The following is a 16,072-nucleotide window of genomic DNA, read 5'->3' on the forward strand; positions in this document are numbered from 1 at the left end:
TTGTCTGGAACATCCGCAAAAATGAATATAATATATCATTATCCCAATTTAGATAGCTTACAATGGCCTGGATCAGACGCTGAAGTCTGTCTGGGTTTGGTTTTTTGGTTTTTTTTTTTTTTTTTGTTTTCCTCAAATAAACAGTTTAAGCATTTTAATTTTCCTGCTTCTCTTCCCTGATCATACCATGCCATCACACTAGGCATATTATATCAGGAAAGAATTGTATTTTCTTCATGACATCAAGAAATATGTCCATGTTGCTGTACATAGTTTGCATAAGATGACAATAACAAAATTAAATTACAAACCAAATGTGTTTGTAACCAACTTGGCAAAATATGGAGTGACCTTTATTGTAAGTGTCACACTGAAAGCTCTGAAGATCAGGATGTTCTTGCAGCAGGCATATACCCATGTGCTTTCAGCATGGGTTTTCTTAGATGTATTTTGGTTTGCTTTTTTTGTCAGCTGTTTCATTTTCACAGTGTATTGATCAGTTTCCTTTTCTGACTTGTTTGACTGACAAACTTCTCACAGTTACTGATTTGTTGCCAAACTTTTCAGAAGACCTTCACTCAGAAAATTAAAAATGTCCATTTTGCTGTAAGGGAAGGGAATGCTTAGGCAATGCTTCCCTCTGCTGGAAAAAAGTGATTCCTCATGATTGTGGCACATCTACAGGAACTTTTCACACAGAATATTCTGAGTTTGAAGGGACCCATTGAGTCCAGCTCTTAACTGAATGGCCCATACAGAGATCCTCATGCCCTAAACCATGATGTTAGTAGCACCATGCTCTAACCAACTGACCTAATCTCAGGGTTAAACCACTGGGAAAACAAGGAGGTGACTGAAAGTGGAGATACCTCAAAATCCTCATGTCCTTCCAGTCCATATAATAGCAAAAATTATAAATAGTCCTAAATATTATTTTTACGTTAACGATAATTCACTACCAATAGTAATTTTCTCAATCTTTTGAAACTCAGAGCTGACGTTATTATGGCTTTTCTTTTTACTTTTGATGTTCAGACTCAGGCCAAGTTACTCAGAGGGAAAAAGGAGTTTTAAAAGTGCATGAATAGACTCTGATCAGTATGAAGTTGTCACATTTTGAGAACTCATGAGTGTACAACTAGTTTAGATTTGAGCTAGTCAATTGTGACTAGTAGAAAGGTCACAAATTTCCCATTGCATAATATCAGGTAATACTTACACGGTGAAGATAAGACCATCCTTATATTGGAAATGAGATTTTCAATTCCAGAATAGGAAAGTTTCACCAGGCACTAAACACTGATTTCAATACCAGCAGAAGCATTTCTTAGTTTTACATTTTTATTCTCTGAGTAAAACTGTGAACTGGTCTACTACCACAGGTCTGTTCATTTTAATGTTCTATAGAAGTCATGAGCCTTTGCTAGCTGTGCTTTATACAACTGTAGGTTTTTTCTTTATTTTCACAGATGCAAAAAGCATTTCAAAACACTTCAGGTTTATGTCCTCCCATATTTGGTAAACATATTTGTCTGAAAAAGGTACTTTCTGTCCAAAGAGAAGAGAGTATTCCAGTTTCACAGCAGTACAGAAATGCAGTTCTTTCCCTGATACAGTCATGAGAGCTCCAGGTCTGGACAAAGTTATATGGTACACCTGATCAAAATGAGTTTTAGTACAACTTTGCCAAAATGAGCAGAGCAAATATGAAACAAGATAAGACAGCATTAGAAGGATCAGTACATTACAGAAAATAGTGAGAGAATGCAGTTCTGGATCCTAGACATGAAGGATACACAGTCATAATACTTAATGAATGGTTTAGATTGGTCTGAAAAGAAATTTTCTCTAAATCACTTGAGTTGTAACATCTATATTTACTTGTCATTTACACATGTTCATACATAGTACAGATGACTTCATGGCCTATAAATTTCCTATGCCAACTTATGCTGAGTTTTTTTCCTTATTTGTGACCAATAGTTCCCTGTACAACAGATGAAGAATTGGTTTTGTCTATAACCAAAAAAAGCTTAAGATTAATTTCTTTTACTACTTGTCTACAGGTGCATTTAGGAAGTGCCAATTGATTCTCCATGTGAACCAACAAAACCATGAAAAAAGAATATTGTCTTAATGTATATCTTTTAAGGACATTGCAGAAACCAACTTTGCAATCTGTCTGAAGCAATAATATTTTTAATAAAGTTTATGTAGTGTTTTCAGCTGCTCTTCGGTGCAAATGTCTAAGTATAAAATGACTGCACAGCAATATTAGAGAGAGCTGAGGAGCCTTCACTGTACAACTGCCCAGACATTATTGTTTAAATCTAAAAGTGTGGTCAACTTTGTGGCAGCTAAACGAGAATGTTACATAAAGTGTAGCATACTAGAGCTATCAAGAAATAATAAAGATTGGGGTTTTCTGAAGAAGAACTTGTTAAAGAAGAGGTGGGGTTTTTTTTAACATGATTCATCCCAGAGGAAGTTCAAAGAATCACTCTGAATTAAACTGTATTGTGAGATTCATTCATCTGCAGAGCAATCTTGGTACAAGTACTTAGCCTTTCATACTTCTTCAGTTATGTCACAAATTATGTACTTAAAGGATATTTATCAGGGCAGTAAACTGATACTGCTGTTGGGTTCATTTTGGGAATTACTGCTTTCAGGCAGGATTTTGGGCTGAATTTCATTACCAACTTCTATAATTTTCTAATTCCTCCAGCTGCTTTTCTGAACTTCTCAGACTTTCATTCTTCCATCCAGTCTCTTCATCTTCTCAGTCCCAAGGCTTCACTCTGATCCTGTGATTGCTTACTTATTGCATCATTGCTTACTTTCTTGCACTCCATGTGCTCAATATTTTGTGAACTTCACAGACATTTCTGGACCTGCCTTCTGCTCCTTCAAATCATGGAAATGGAAATTGAAGGCTCTCTAAAAGGCTTCCTCTCTCATTGTGTGTCTGTCACTCATGTTGTGTTTTCCGTAGCTGTGAAAAAATGTAAAGAGGACTTCACCCACTTTTCATGGTGTTCTCTAACACGCTAGAATATCATAGACCAGATCCACGGAAACAGAAATTTAAAATGATGCCAGAGTGCACATTTTCTAATAAAACTCATTACTAGATTCTCAGATACTAAGAACATTCTAGGTACCTAAGTTTTCCAGCATAAACTTCTCTACATACTTAAAAATATTCTGCTGCTCCTGGGCCACAGGACTTTTACAAAAGAAATACCTGGTTCTGTCCTTTTTACCAATATTTATGATTTAGAAAACTGCCTGCCCTGGATCTAATGAGAACAGTGTAACATGTGCTCTGCCCCTGTGTAATTCACTTAACTAAGCCATGTTCAGGAAAATATAATGAAGTGGAGCTGCAAGCCCCCTAATGAGTAATCTGCTGGTTAAATCATCCTTTTAGGTTGCTGAAGATGAGGACCCACAGTTCACTTAGACTTAGAAATTTGGCTTGACATTCCTACTCCCAATGCAAATATCCAAACTATGGTTTTGCTGTTGTTGGAGATGGGAGCCTGGGAATTGAGGAATTGAGACAGAGTGTGCATCCTAGGGTGGAATCCCTGTGTTTCCATTCTTTATTATGGAAGCCTGTAAATCACTGTTTCCCAGAAACACATCACTGGAGCAGTAACATATGTGTCCCAGGCTATAAAAGGGGATATTTTCTACTGTCTTATGCTGAAGGCCTGTATGTGCTGTCTGTTGTGGATCCCAGTTCAGATATCAAACAGCTTTTCTCTGCATGAGGATATCTGGCTGCCTGTTCAATCATGTGAATTTTGTTCCTTAAGTAGAGCATCTGGCTTGAAACAGAGGAGTTCAGTACATCAGCCATTCACAGTGTTAAATCTGGACCCATCAGTTACCATTTCCAATCTTTATCTTATCACTTCTAACTTTATTCAGTCAATATTTTCACATACTTCAGTTCTTCTGTTTCAATAAATTCACCTGTGCTCCATCCACCTCACCACCTTGGCTATATTCTATTACAGCTGTTTTACCTTTCTCTTGCTCCTTTGTTTCTAATTCACGCCTTCACTGCTCCCTATCTTCCTGACCCACAGCTGTACTGACATTCTTCACAGGAATATGGTTTATGAGAGATGTCATAAAAGTTGTTTCACTCAGTTTTTAATAGAACACCCCACTCACTTGGTTAAAAGGTCCACAATCCAACAGAGAAGGGCAAGCAAACCCATTTCCTGTTTATTTAGTGTTAATAGGCCATCTGATGTTTTATGAGAACTGGGCAAGCACCATTCTGCTCCACATCCCTTCTGCCATCTTCTCCCAGGGCTGAAAGTCATTATTGAAAGTCACATGTGATTCTGTATCAGCATATGTCAGGAGCTCAATTTTACTTTTACCTTTGTCACGGCCATCTAACAAACAGCCTGTGTTTGCTAAACAACATGGTCAGTAGAACAAAGGCAGAGTTGGGAGCTAACAAAACTAGACAAAGGATTTCTCTTTAAATAGGGTTTTAAATAGACATAATTTTCCTGTTAAAGCATATCAAAACAGTGCTAAAAATGTGAAAAACTTTTCAAATATGAAAAATGGAAAGAAAGACAAAGAATGGCAAAGAGTCAGGATACCCCATGAGATCAGTGTTCAACAGCCTACCCACCCCTTCCTCCTCATCTACTCTTCAGGATTACTGTTCTGTTGTCACTTAAGTCCATACCAGCATTTCAAAGAGCTAAGGTGGAGAGTTGAAACATGATGCCTGAAAGCCTCTGTGGTATTGGAGAAGAATCAAATACCATAGAAGTCCTATAGCTATGTGATATTTCCAGCAAGTTGATGAATATCTTGAAACATTGTTGTTACAAAAGGAAGTAATTTATTTAACTTTCTTTTTCCCCTCCCATAATGTCTGGTTTATTAACCTCCTTACATTTCCATAAATTATATCAGTATGAGAGGAAATGATTAATTGAAGATCGTTTCCTCAAAAACATTATTCCTGGTCATTAACAGTTTCAGCAAACTGCAGTGCCATATAATCTAAAAACATTATTCTACTTTTAAATAGCCTCATGTTTTATTACTTTGCTCTAAAGTATTATGACCATAGAGCCCAGGAGGCATCATTACAAACATTCTGCAACTACACCCTGAGTTTTCTCGTTGCATACAGTTTGCTAATAAAAATTCCAGTCATGTCCTAGATGTTTTCCTTGATGAATAATAATGAGGCTTACAAAAAATTTCACAATTAAATTCATTAACTTCATATATTGAGACGTTAACAGCTGGTAAGATTTAAAATACAATAAAAAAAACCAAACAAAACAATAAACTAAAAAACATACCATGGGTCCTTACAAAGATAGAGGTGTTGATGGAGATTTTTTCAAACAGTATACTAATATGGGGAATTTTTTTTTAAGTTTTTATCTTTAAACACTTTAAAGAAGTCCAAATTCTAAAAAAAAATTACATAGCAATTAACGGTTATTAAGTTTCATGGGATTTTTTTTTCCTTTTTTTTTTTTCATGCTTTGCAGATAACCCAAGTGGTCAGGCCCTGGAGGAGAAGATTATCTATGGAGTAGAGAACAGCAGCACTTTCCTTGAGTGCAGTCCGAAATCTCAGCGTGCCGTAATCTACTGGCAATTCCAGAAGCAAAATGATGATCGCAAAGAAGAGGTACAGTAGAAAAAGAAAAACAAAGAGATGCAACTAATTTTCTCTGTAAAGGTAGACTTCAGTCTGAGTCCTTCCCAGAATAATTTTAGTCGAGCAGAATTTTTCTGTAATATATGATTTCCATTGTTCTTCAGCATATTCTCACTCTTATTACCATAAAATCCTCTAAGGTCCTTAATAGGTTTTACAGATTGTTACAGCAGCAAGCATTCATATCCTCCCCTTGCTCAGACTCCCTGCAAAACACACTGGTTTGCATCAGAGATCCCAGAAAAAAAGCTAGAATTCCATCTAACTGTCACCTGAAACATCACACAAAGATTATCCAAATTTAAATATCACAAGGCCTTAAAATTGCCTTTGAGAAAAAGCTTAACTGCTTTCCCCTGATCATATTGTTTGACTGAAGCACACTCTGGCAGGAGCATCCCATGTGCTGCATGCTCTGAGACTTCACTGCAGATAACAGAGTCTGAATGAAGAACTGAGAACTGTAGTGGACACAAGAGAATGGAAACTTTTCTTTTCACCAAAAGCAGTATTCAGAGAGGCTGAAACACTTATTTCCCTGTTTGCATTACACTATGCTGATACTTTCTTTTTCTCCTTTTCTTGTCACTGGCATTCTTATGTTATTAATCATCCAAGTGTTCAAGTTGTATCAAGCCAGGTCACACACATCTTAGGAGAACAGTCTACTCTGGTAGGTACTGAGGTCAAGCTAGGGAACAAAAACTGTTGTGTTGCCTTGAAGTATTTGTAAGTATACATACACATATTTAAAGCATGTTCAGAATCATTACATTAGCTGCTTTAAATATTTTTGTTTTGTTGGAATAAGTAGTAAATTATTAAGAATTTATACTTGGTGAGAAAACAGCAAACAGGTCTGTGTCTTTTCTGTCTGCAGCAACATGTGCATTCAGAGAATGAAGTTCCATTGTAGATATGAATTAATTCAGGAAAAAAAAACCCTGTATTTTGAACTGTTGCTTTTTGAATAGTAAAATTTTTAGATTTGATCCTTAGTTGCTTGTTTGTAAATTTTCCACTTAGGCAGAACCCACTACTATGCATGAGGGTTTTTGTAATAAGGAACAACAGGAAGACAAAGAACCTTTCCTGCAAATGGACCTAGATTTGACTAACAGATAACAGATACTAACCTCAGTAATACAGCCAAATGAATCCATGTTTACTCTGCTGATTACAGGCTCAGATCTTCTGTAATCTTTCCAGCAACTCCATCTGACATTGTTGAAACAGATCTTTGTTCATCAGCAGTAGTTACTAAGGAGTAAATCCCTATTTCCCCAAACACTTGGCATTATATCAGTTTTTCCAAAATATTTGAACCTTTCATGATAACAGATGACTGGCGAAGGGTTTTCCATTTTTGTGGGTTTGGGCATTCTTGGCCAGTTAAAAGGAGCAGTAATAAAGAAGTAGCATGGTTAGAGGATAATGTAGCACATGCATGAAAAATAACCATTGAAATGACCACTTTTTCCCAATACAGATAAAAGTGGGTGACCACATGATCCGGACAGAACAGGGCCTGTTGCTGCGCAGCCTTCACCGGAGGGACTCTGGTGTTTATTTCTGCCATGCTGTGGAGCACGGCTTCATGCAGACCCTGCTCAAGGTGACCCTCGAGGTCATCGACAACGACCACCTGGAAGAGCTGCTCCACAAAGAAGAGGATGGCGACGGCTCCAAGATCAAGGATGCCACCAACAGCATGACCCCCAGCCAGAAGATCTGGTACAGAGACTTCATGCAGCTGATCAACCACCCCAATCTCAACTCCATGGATGAGTTCTGTGAGCAGGTTTGGAAAAGAGACCGCAAACAGCGCCGGCAGCGGCCTGCCAACGCGCAGGTGAACACAAATAAGTGGAAGCACCTACAAGAGAATAAAAAAGGTAGAAACAGGAGGACCCATGAATTTGAGAGGGCACCACGTAGTGTCTGAGCTACATTACCTCTAGGAACCTCATCCAAGTAGAAACTTGTATAGACAGATAACTGGAAAAAAATGCAATATTCATGAACCTTTTCATGGCATTATGTGGATGTTTACAAGAGTGGAAAGTTCAAACAATTTCCACTAGGTTTAAATAAAATCCATTTCTAATTTTCCTTGCAAGTCCTTCCTCTCTGCTCTGATTCTAAGACCAGAAAGACCAGAGTTTCAAGGATGATAACTCACCTGGACCTAGGTTACTGCACAAAAACTTCTGCAAGTATTCAGCAGGCAAGTTTTGCTTTCTCTTTTGATGGAGATATAAAGAAAATAGTGTATTTCATGCTGTCATCTTACAGGAAAGAAAAACAAGCCCCACCTTTCATCATCAGCACTACCACTTCTAGACTTATATAAAACTGCATGAACTCATTAAGCTGATGAACGTCGAAACACGTGATTGGACACAAGGATTTTGTTCTTGTTTTGTCTACCAGTTCTCCTGTTTATAAGTGCTAGAAGAAGAAAAACAACACTGAATGAGATTGATTGTGGGAATCTGAACAACATAAGCCATCCATCATCTGGAAGAAAAAAATGTGGAGTACACTGGCCTACTACTGATGACTTCTTTCAGCTTTGATCTAAAGATGTATTTTATTAAAAGTATAATTTAAATGTACCATGAAAAAATATGCAGCAAACATTAGCTCCTTTCTAAAATAGATTAGACTTTTTGTCTTAGAAATATTGTACTTTCTAATTATTGGTTTAGAGGAAAAAAGACAACTTCCAATTATGACTGCTTTACTCTTTTGTTTGGGAAAACTTCCAGGGGAGCTGGTCATACTGCAGTTAGCCTCCTCCCCTGTCAATAATCTATGACATGTAACTTCAAAGCAATTTTAAAACTAAGCTATTTTAACATGAAAGTCACTGTATAGCATGGAAGTATTCTGCATTCTGTTTTTCTAAGTATGGTATTTGAAATTATTCAACTTGTTAATACCTTGCTATAGACTGAACCAGTGAAGAGGAGAGCATTGATTTTCAGTTGTATATTTTTTTTTAATTAAAAAAAGATAGCATTAAAATACCCTCTGCTAATTACACTCTTGCTTTCTTGGTTCATATTTGTGAATGCTAATATTTAAATACTGATGCTCATAGACTGTCATAGACCCATGAGCAAAGCTCACATTCAGTTTAAGGAGTTGTGTTCCCAGCTCTATGGTAGAGATTTGTCCACACTACTGACTCTCAGTGCTCTGTTCTTTCTGTGGGCCGGATCACCAAAATGCACAGAAACAGCACTAGGCCACCTAAATAACGACCCCAAAGCCAGGTCCCCATTTTAAGACCTGAGGGACAATTTTACCTGTGGGTGAAATCTGCTGAAGTAGTAAATAGGTGACATTCAGCTTAAAGACTAGTTTATGCTAACAGAAAATTTGGTCCTGCACTTCTGTATTATTCTATATACAGGAGAGCAACAGAGTAAAACAGACAATGTACTTGCATCATGAGTGTCAGTTTAGGGTTATAAGTAGTGGATTGATTCACCTCAGCACAGATGTGCCTTTGGTCCCCAGTTCTATGGTGTCCAGTTCTTTTGAGATCATCTTTCTCCAGCCTCCCATATTTTATCTTGGTAGAGTCTGTAAATGACATAATTTCAAGTAATGTCATTGTGGGGAAAATTACTAGAACAAAATCCTTAGCTTGCTAAAGGAGCTTTTATATAAAAGTGTGTCTGCACTGATGACTGATCTGTTTTGTTGTTATTCACTCTGTGGTATTTAATTTATCAATTTATTGCTACACTATCAACCAGCCTTATGAGATAGAATATAACACAACTGCTGCGACAGCATCTCTCGCAAAGTGCCCCAGCCTCCTTGCCACTCACTAACTCAAGTATCCTTCTGCTTAGTGAAGCCTTGGCTTCTTGCCTATTGGATTAGAAATTGGATTTTCACTAACAGCTGAGTTACTTCAGTCCCCTTTGAATTCTTTGGAGGGGATGAACTTGCAGGATTCTTTTGTCATTTAATTCTTCGCGAAAAAAGTCATTGAATAGGCTAGGACAAGGCTGTAGGGCCATGATTTAAGAAAGCACTTGGGAATTTATTTTTAAAGCAGCTTTAAGTCTCTCTTATGTTTAACCTGACTCTTGTGAACTTCAGTATGCTGGTAAATTCCCATTATTTCTTGATGTGCTGAATATGGATGAATTAAAACATATGTTCGACTATGTACTTTTCTGTACAGATGTATTAATTTTTCAGCTCAGTTTATGGTTAATTTCTGAGCACTGTTGTCAGATGAATTATTTAATTTTAATCACAGAACATTCTTTAGCCTTTTGTGAAGGGCTGTTTTCTACTATCTAGTTACTACAATACTCTTTCTTACAAAAGGAAACAGTTTTAAAATAAACCTCAGAGAATTCAGTGGGAAAATTTCAGATTGATTTCAGTAGACCCCCAAATCACTTTGATTCCTTTTTTACAGATTCATGGAATTGCTATGTAACTTTTTTTTCTTCCATGTTCAGAGCAACTGGTTCTATAGAAACTCCTCAAAAAAAAAGGAAACAAAACCATCCTCTTTTACAATGCCTGAAGAGTAAACATATTAAATAAAATCAGAATTCCAAGATATGTTTTTCTATACTGAGAAAGATAATCTGTGGGAACAAAATTACGGAAGTTGCAGCATTTTTACCCTGACCTGGCAGTCTCATTGAACAATTGATATGATCATATCTTACAAACTTCAGCCCAGTCCTCACTGACATGAGTAGTCTTGTTTAAGTTTTTGTATTTGTTTGTATAAAGAAGAGGGCAAAAGATCAAGCCAACAGTGGAAATTTTTGATTTTTTAGGTTCATGTTATGGTCAAGTTAAAGCAACATTTAATACTGATGTGAACTTCTTTTCAAAAAGCCTAGGCCTTAATGAATTAATGTATAGAAAGATGCCCTGCAGCTTCAGTAAGATTCATATCCCCATTTATGTCATTATTGTTAAAAGCAACATAAAGTTTGAAACTAAAGATTAAAATGGTATTTCTGTAAATGGCCAATAAAACCCCTTAAACCTCTAGTTACAGACTTTAGAAGTAAGTAAAAAGTTGTGTTTAAGCTGGAGAGAAATAAAGGATTTCATTTATAACCAGAAAGATCTATTTTCATTGTTTTAAGGTATCCATCTGCAAGGAACAAAAATATATTTAATCTTATTCTTATACTCTTTGCACTTGCACAGATCACTGAAATGGGAATTCGTTCTATGGCTCCTAAAAACTGTATGGTTATGTTAAACTATAATATCAAACTGAGAAAACATGCATCTTTGCAAAACAAAGTTAAATCTTCATGACCCAATAAAGTCACTATGTAAAAAAAATTAAATTAAATGCATGTGAATGCGCATTTACTGTTCCTTTTTATGTATTATTTAGTGAATATCAATGGTATGTGTTTAATAGTTCAGTTTTTGCTACCTACACATTAGTCAAAAGAGATGTAAATATTTTTGACTAGGTAAGGAGGTACAGTGTAAAGTACTGTTATCTAGAGGTACTCCATTTCGGTGTGTTCAGCAAAATACTAAAATGCAAGATTTTGCCACACAGGTGATAAGGTGGTTTATTTGCTATACCAGTGTCTGAGTTGTGTGCTTGTTCTTTAAACACATTCCTCACTGGGTAGTAAATAATTCCACTTCTGTATTTATCACTTCAATTCAGATGGGAACTAGAAAACTGGAGAGAAAGTGTAATGAAACTGCTGCTGTAAATTATTTCTTTTAGCATGTATTCAGTTGTTAAATAAACGTTTCTTCCAAATATTTGAAGTTCAGTGTCTTGACTGTTTACACGGAAATGTGCCCTGTAACCTTCATGAGCATATGGAGTGCATTGTTGCCAATATAATGCTATCAATGTGTATGAGTTCTGTTTATTAGGCCAGAAGGATTGCTATTAGCATTAGTGGCATTTTTTGTTTCTTTTTTTGAAGGCTACAAACTAATAAGCCTGAAATGAAAGGCATGAACTTATCTTCAGCCTATCTTTTGGCACAGCTGCTGAGCTTGTGCAGATAAAGCCACACATATACACACACCCTCCACTCTGCCCATGAACCAAACTGTAAATCAGCCTGGAAGCCGTGTGAATATGAGCAAGTTGCTGTACTTGATGAAATTTCACTCTGTGCAATGCTAATGGCTCAGGACAGCTATGCTGCTTCCCTTTGGAAACTTGCACAGACAGCAAGTGGAATAAATCAGGTTCTGTCTGTTACCAACATACTCTTGTATCCTTAGGTAAACTCAGCAGCTGTTTGGAAGTGCTTAGGGGCTCCATCTAAAAGTAATATGCTGTTGCACTAAGCGTTGTGCAAACAGCTAATAAGACAAATGGCCGTTCTGGAAAGTATGAAGTTTAAATACACTAGACAAGGAGTGGAGGAAGGAAAGTATCATTATTTCTATTTGGCACATACAGAACTGAAGAATCAACCAGTAGTACTGAGCTGTCACTAATCCATTCAGCCTCACCATGCTCCTTCCTGTAGAGCAAGGATAGATAGAGGAGTCTAGTTCAAAAGGATGCTGTAAGGGAATTTTATGGCTACTACTGTTTTCTGAAATTGCAAATAAGCCTTCAGCAGCAGCCAAGTGACTGCTGAAGGCTTATTTGCAAAAGATGCTGCAAATACAAAAAGGACAAAATTAATATCACGAGCCATGAATCTGCTAATTGCAAAAGCAATAATGTTGTATTTCTGTGACCAGTGCATAGCTTAGAAATTCAAAGGAAGAGCCTTGTTTCTGGATGCAGAGCACAGCTGAGTGTCCTCTGTTACTACTCTGTACATTGCCAGGACCTACATACAATACCCAGCGGCCACCTTCAATGACAATGAGTGGGAAGAAAGAAGAAATATTTAAGATATAATGCTTATATGTTCTTATATATAAATGCACAGATATGTAGATATACATTTAAATAGCCAGCTTTCAATGAGATGAAATCCTCTTTTCTCTTAAGGATTTGAGGCCCTAGATGTAATTCTAGTACATCTCTAAATATGCTTGGTGGTTTTGACTGTAAATTGTTATAAATGTTTCCTCTGTGAAAACTGAAACACGCTATTCTCTTTCCTTACAGGTCACATTCACTGAGCTCCCCATCAAACATCAATTTAATGGCAAAGTTATGGTGGTTTTTTTCCAAAGCATAAAACAAAGGGACTATTATCCCTAGAATGCTCAGTAACAGGATACAAGCAGATCAGAGTAATAGTGATTCAGCCAGCTTCTTTGCTCCCCATAAATACTTGCATGAAAGGCTGGAGGAGCTTCATAGAAAACCTAGAAACTGTGGAGAAGAGGCCTTATTCGAGACCTTTTTGTCCTGGAATTTATAAAAGATTGACATTTTAGAGAACTTCAGGATAATCCAAGCTAAATCCCAAAGCTCTAGTGAAGCAGTATCCAAACTGTAAAAGTTTCACTTAGCTTAAGAAAACCAACTACCATTTCTCTCTTAGCAATTTTTCACCCCTCAGGAAATGGGCTTCTGCTTGTCTCAATATTAACCTGAATAAGTCATTTTATGGTTTCTACAGGCCTTGTTGAAGGTTACACTCTTCAACACACCTGAGGAACCCCATTTCTGACAACCAGCTCTCCTTGAGCTGCTTCTCTTGTGACACGTGTTAATACTAGGCCTAAAAACATCCTGTTCTCATGCACAGGTACAAAATCAGGCCTTGGTGGGCAGCAAAAAAAATGTCTTCATTGAGCTATGAGGTACCATGTGAGAATATTCCTGTCAGGAAAATTCAAGGGATGGAAAGCTTCTGGTCTGGGGCAGTAAGGGGTCTCTGAGGACGTGCCAGCCAGAGCCTGACCCCTATATCCAGGACAGGGCAGGCAAGGGGACAGAAGCGGCAGCTCCAGCCTTGGCCTCATGCACATCTCCTGAGCATCAGCCCCCAGGTGGATCTGGCTTGACACAGCCTGTGGCGTCGTGTGTTTTTAAAAGCATTTATGTTGGTTCTGTTGTAAAGTTTGTTATCCTTTGTATAAGTTTAAGAAATGGTTTGATCCTTGGTTTCCCCCATGTAATCCCCTCAGAATGGTTTCTCCCCAAGTTGTTTACCACCTATTTTTCCCGCCAGTGGCTTGTCCCTCAAAATGATTGCTCCTTTGTTCCTCCCCCTATGCCCTTATAAGTTTCTTTCCTCCCTCATGGTGCTGCCCACTTCCCCTGTCTGTCATTGTAAGCACCCCCCCTTAATTCCGAGAAGTTTCTGTATCAATCATCCCTAACTTGAGATATGATTTTCCTCTAGAGCTTCTTCCCTCCCCTATGTGATCCTTATAGGCTCACCTGTGTCTCTCACTCCTCCCCTGACCTTTGCCTCTTGGCTACTTTATGTCTCCTCCTATCATTCCCACTCCCATTATCAGTGCCTCCCCAAACCCCTCTCCCTTGATGCTTGTCCTTGGTTTTGTCTGGGAATAAAGTTTCCTTGGTATCTACACGGACGTCTGCTCTCTCCTTCCTGCGCCTCGGGACTTTGTAGCCACACTCTTGCCTGTGCCACCCGCGCCACAGACAGCACCGTTACCCACAGGTTCCCTGAGGAGAGCCCAGGGGTGGCTGATCTTGTGGTCCTCTCCGGTCACAAAGGGGGCAGCTAGCCAGCATTTATCCAGCTCCTGCGGCCGCAGAGCGAGCTTGTTATAGAGCTTGTTACACAATGGCGCATGGGCTGGGCTGTGTGGGATTGGAGATGGAATCCTGCAGCCTCTCTGGGGCAGGCACTGAGTGTCTGAGGCTGTGGGCAGGGTGGGATGAGCTCTGGAGTGGGCTGGGGCATTAGGGCTCCTGAGTTCAGTCAGGTGTACCTGGTGCTTGCAGCTAAGGAGGCTCAAACACCCTTCCTGAATTGCTTTAATCACCTGTGGTCACTTGTCTGCCACATTCAGAGTCAGTTCTCTGCTTTCTGAAAGTCTACAGTAAACCAACAGTACTGTAACAGCACAATTTGCTTCCAATTGGATTGGATCAGGTTAGTTGATGTTGAAATAAAAAGGTAAATTTACACCAGACAGTTACTAAGAATTAATGTACACAGGATTGTAACACTTTAATCAGAGACAGTAAAGGTCTGGCCTTCTCCCCATGTGCGGGCCTGCCAGGTCTGCCTGTGCACAGCCACATTCCACGGAGCTGCGTCTGAGGCACCTGGGACAGGTTTTGAAAGGATAAATCTGATTTCATGAACAGGCCCAGTAGTTTTTCAGGCCATTCCACCTTACAGTAAATTAAATCTGGTCCTGTGTCCCGGGAAAAAAAGTTTTCATTTTTCAACATGGGGTCCCCCTGCAGCCTGTATTACTTTTATGCTTTATCCTAATACATTGTATTCATTTCTCTGTGAGTTTCATGGTCGTGTTTTCTTCTAAGCAGGTTAACATGAATTATGATTGTTTATGCAGAGGCAAATGGAGATGCATGTTTCTGCATGGAAAAAGAATAAAGAGACTATGGTAATTCTGTTAGGTCTGCTACATCAAGTAAATATCAAATATGACTTGAGCTTCTCATTTCTTCATTTCTTGCTATAGCTGCAGGCAGAAGAGGAAAAGGGCAGACAAAAGAAATAAAGACATTTCAGCTATGTTCTGCAGTCATGATTTCCTTAAGCCCTTAAGTTTCATATGTCACTTTTTTTCTGCCCTTGTAGCACTGCATAGAGAGCATGCATTCCTACAAACTGCTTTTGCTGAACAATACCACACTGAATAACTCCATAAATCAGAACAAAGAGACTGTGCCAGTTCCTCTGAAGGAGGCTTAACTTACCTCTTCTGTTTGTTATTTTTATTATTATCGCAAGACTGCTGCTTCTCTTTCTGTAAGGGTTTTGTCAGCACTTTTATTCTAAAGCTCTATTGTTAGGGCTTTATAATTTTGTCTACAAGTTAAAGATTTTAAGTATCAGCTTTTAATCAACAAATAATTTTACAGTTCCTTGCTGTAAATTGCTAGACTATGATCAAAATTCCATTTTGAAAACAAGCTAAAAAAGATTACAACTTTAGCCATGTCAGGTAGTTGTTTTAGTGACTGCACTACAAAAAATTATGAGTGGTATAAAGCTTAGTAAGTATAATGAACAGCTGCTCACCTGGCTGGATTTTGTGTTGTTTTCGAAACATCTGTGTACTTATCAGAAGTCCTGAATGAGACAGCAGCTTAAGCACATTCTTCTCTAATTATTTGTGTCTTAATCACATGTGGCTGTTCCTAAAGTGTGTCCTGGACTCGAATGTTTTCTTGCTTCATGCCTGTCTCTTCATGTAAGCTGATTTTTAGTTGCTGTTCTATGT

The 16,072-nt window shown here is 38.2% G+C and overlaps 1 protein-coding gene across 1 annotated transcript in view; it reads left to right on the forward strand.

Moving 5' to 3' along the window:
• Nucleotides 1-11,518, forward strand: part of SEMA3A (semaphorin 3A) — a 165,447-nt gene extending 153,929 nt beyond the window's left edge. Inside the window, exons 16-17 of the mRNA XM_063153781.1 lie at nucleotides 5,550-5,692; nucleotides 7,212-11,518. Coding sequence (XP_063009851.1) covers nucleotides 5,550-5,692; nucleotides 7,212-7,667 — 599 coding nt within the window. The 3' untranslated portion in view covers nucleotides 7,668-11,518. The remainder of the gene's footprint in view (nucleotides 1-5,549; nucleotides 5,693-7,211) is intronic.
• The last annotated feature ends 4,554 nt before the right edge of the window (nucleotides 11,519-16,072 follow it).

This window comes from Melospiza melodia, chromosome 4, assembly GCF_035770615.1.
Source record: "Melospiza melodia melodia isolate bMelMel2 chromosome 4, bMelMel2.pri, whole genome shotgun sequence".
In the NCBI taxonomy this organism is placed as follows: Eukaryota; Metazoa; Chordata; class Aves; order Passeriformes; family Passerellidae; genus Melospiza; species Melospiza melodia.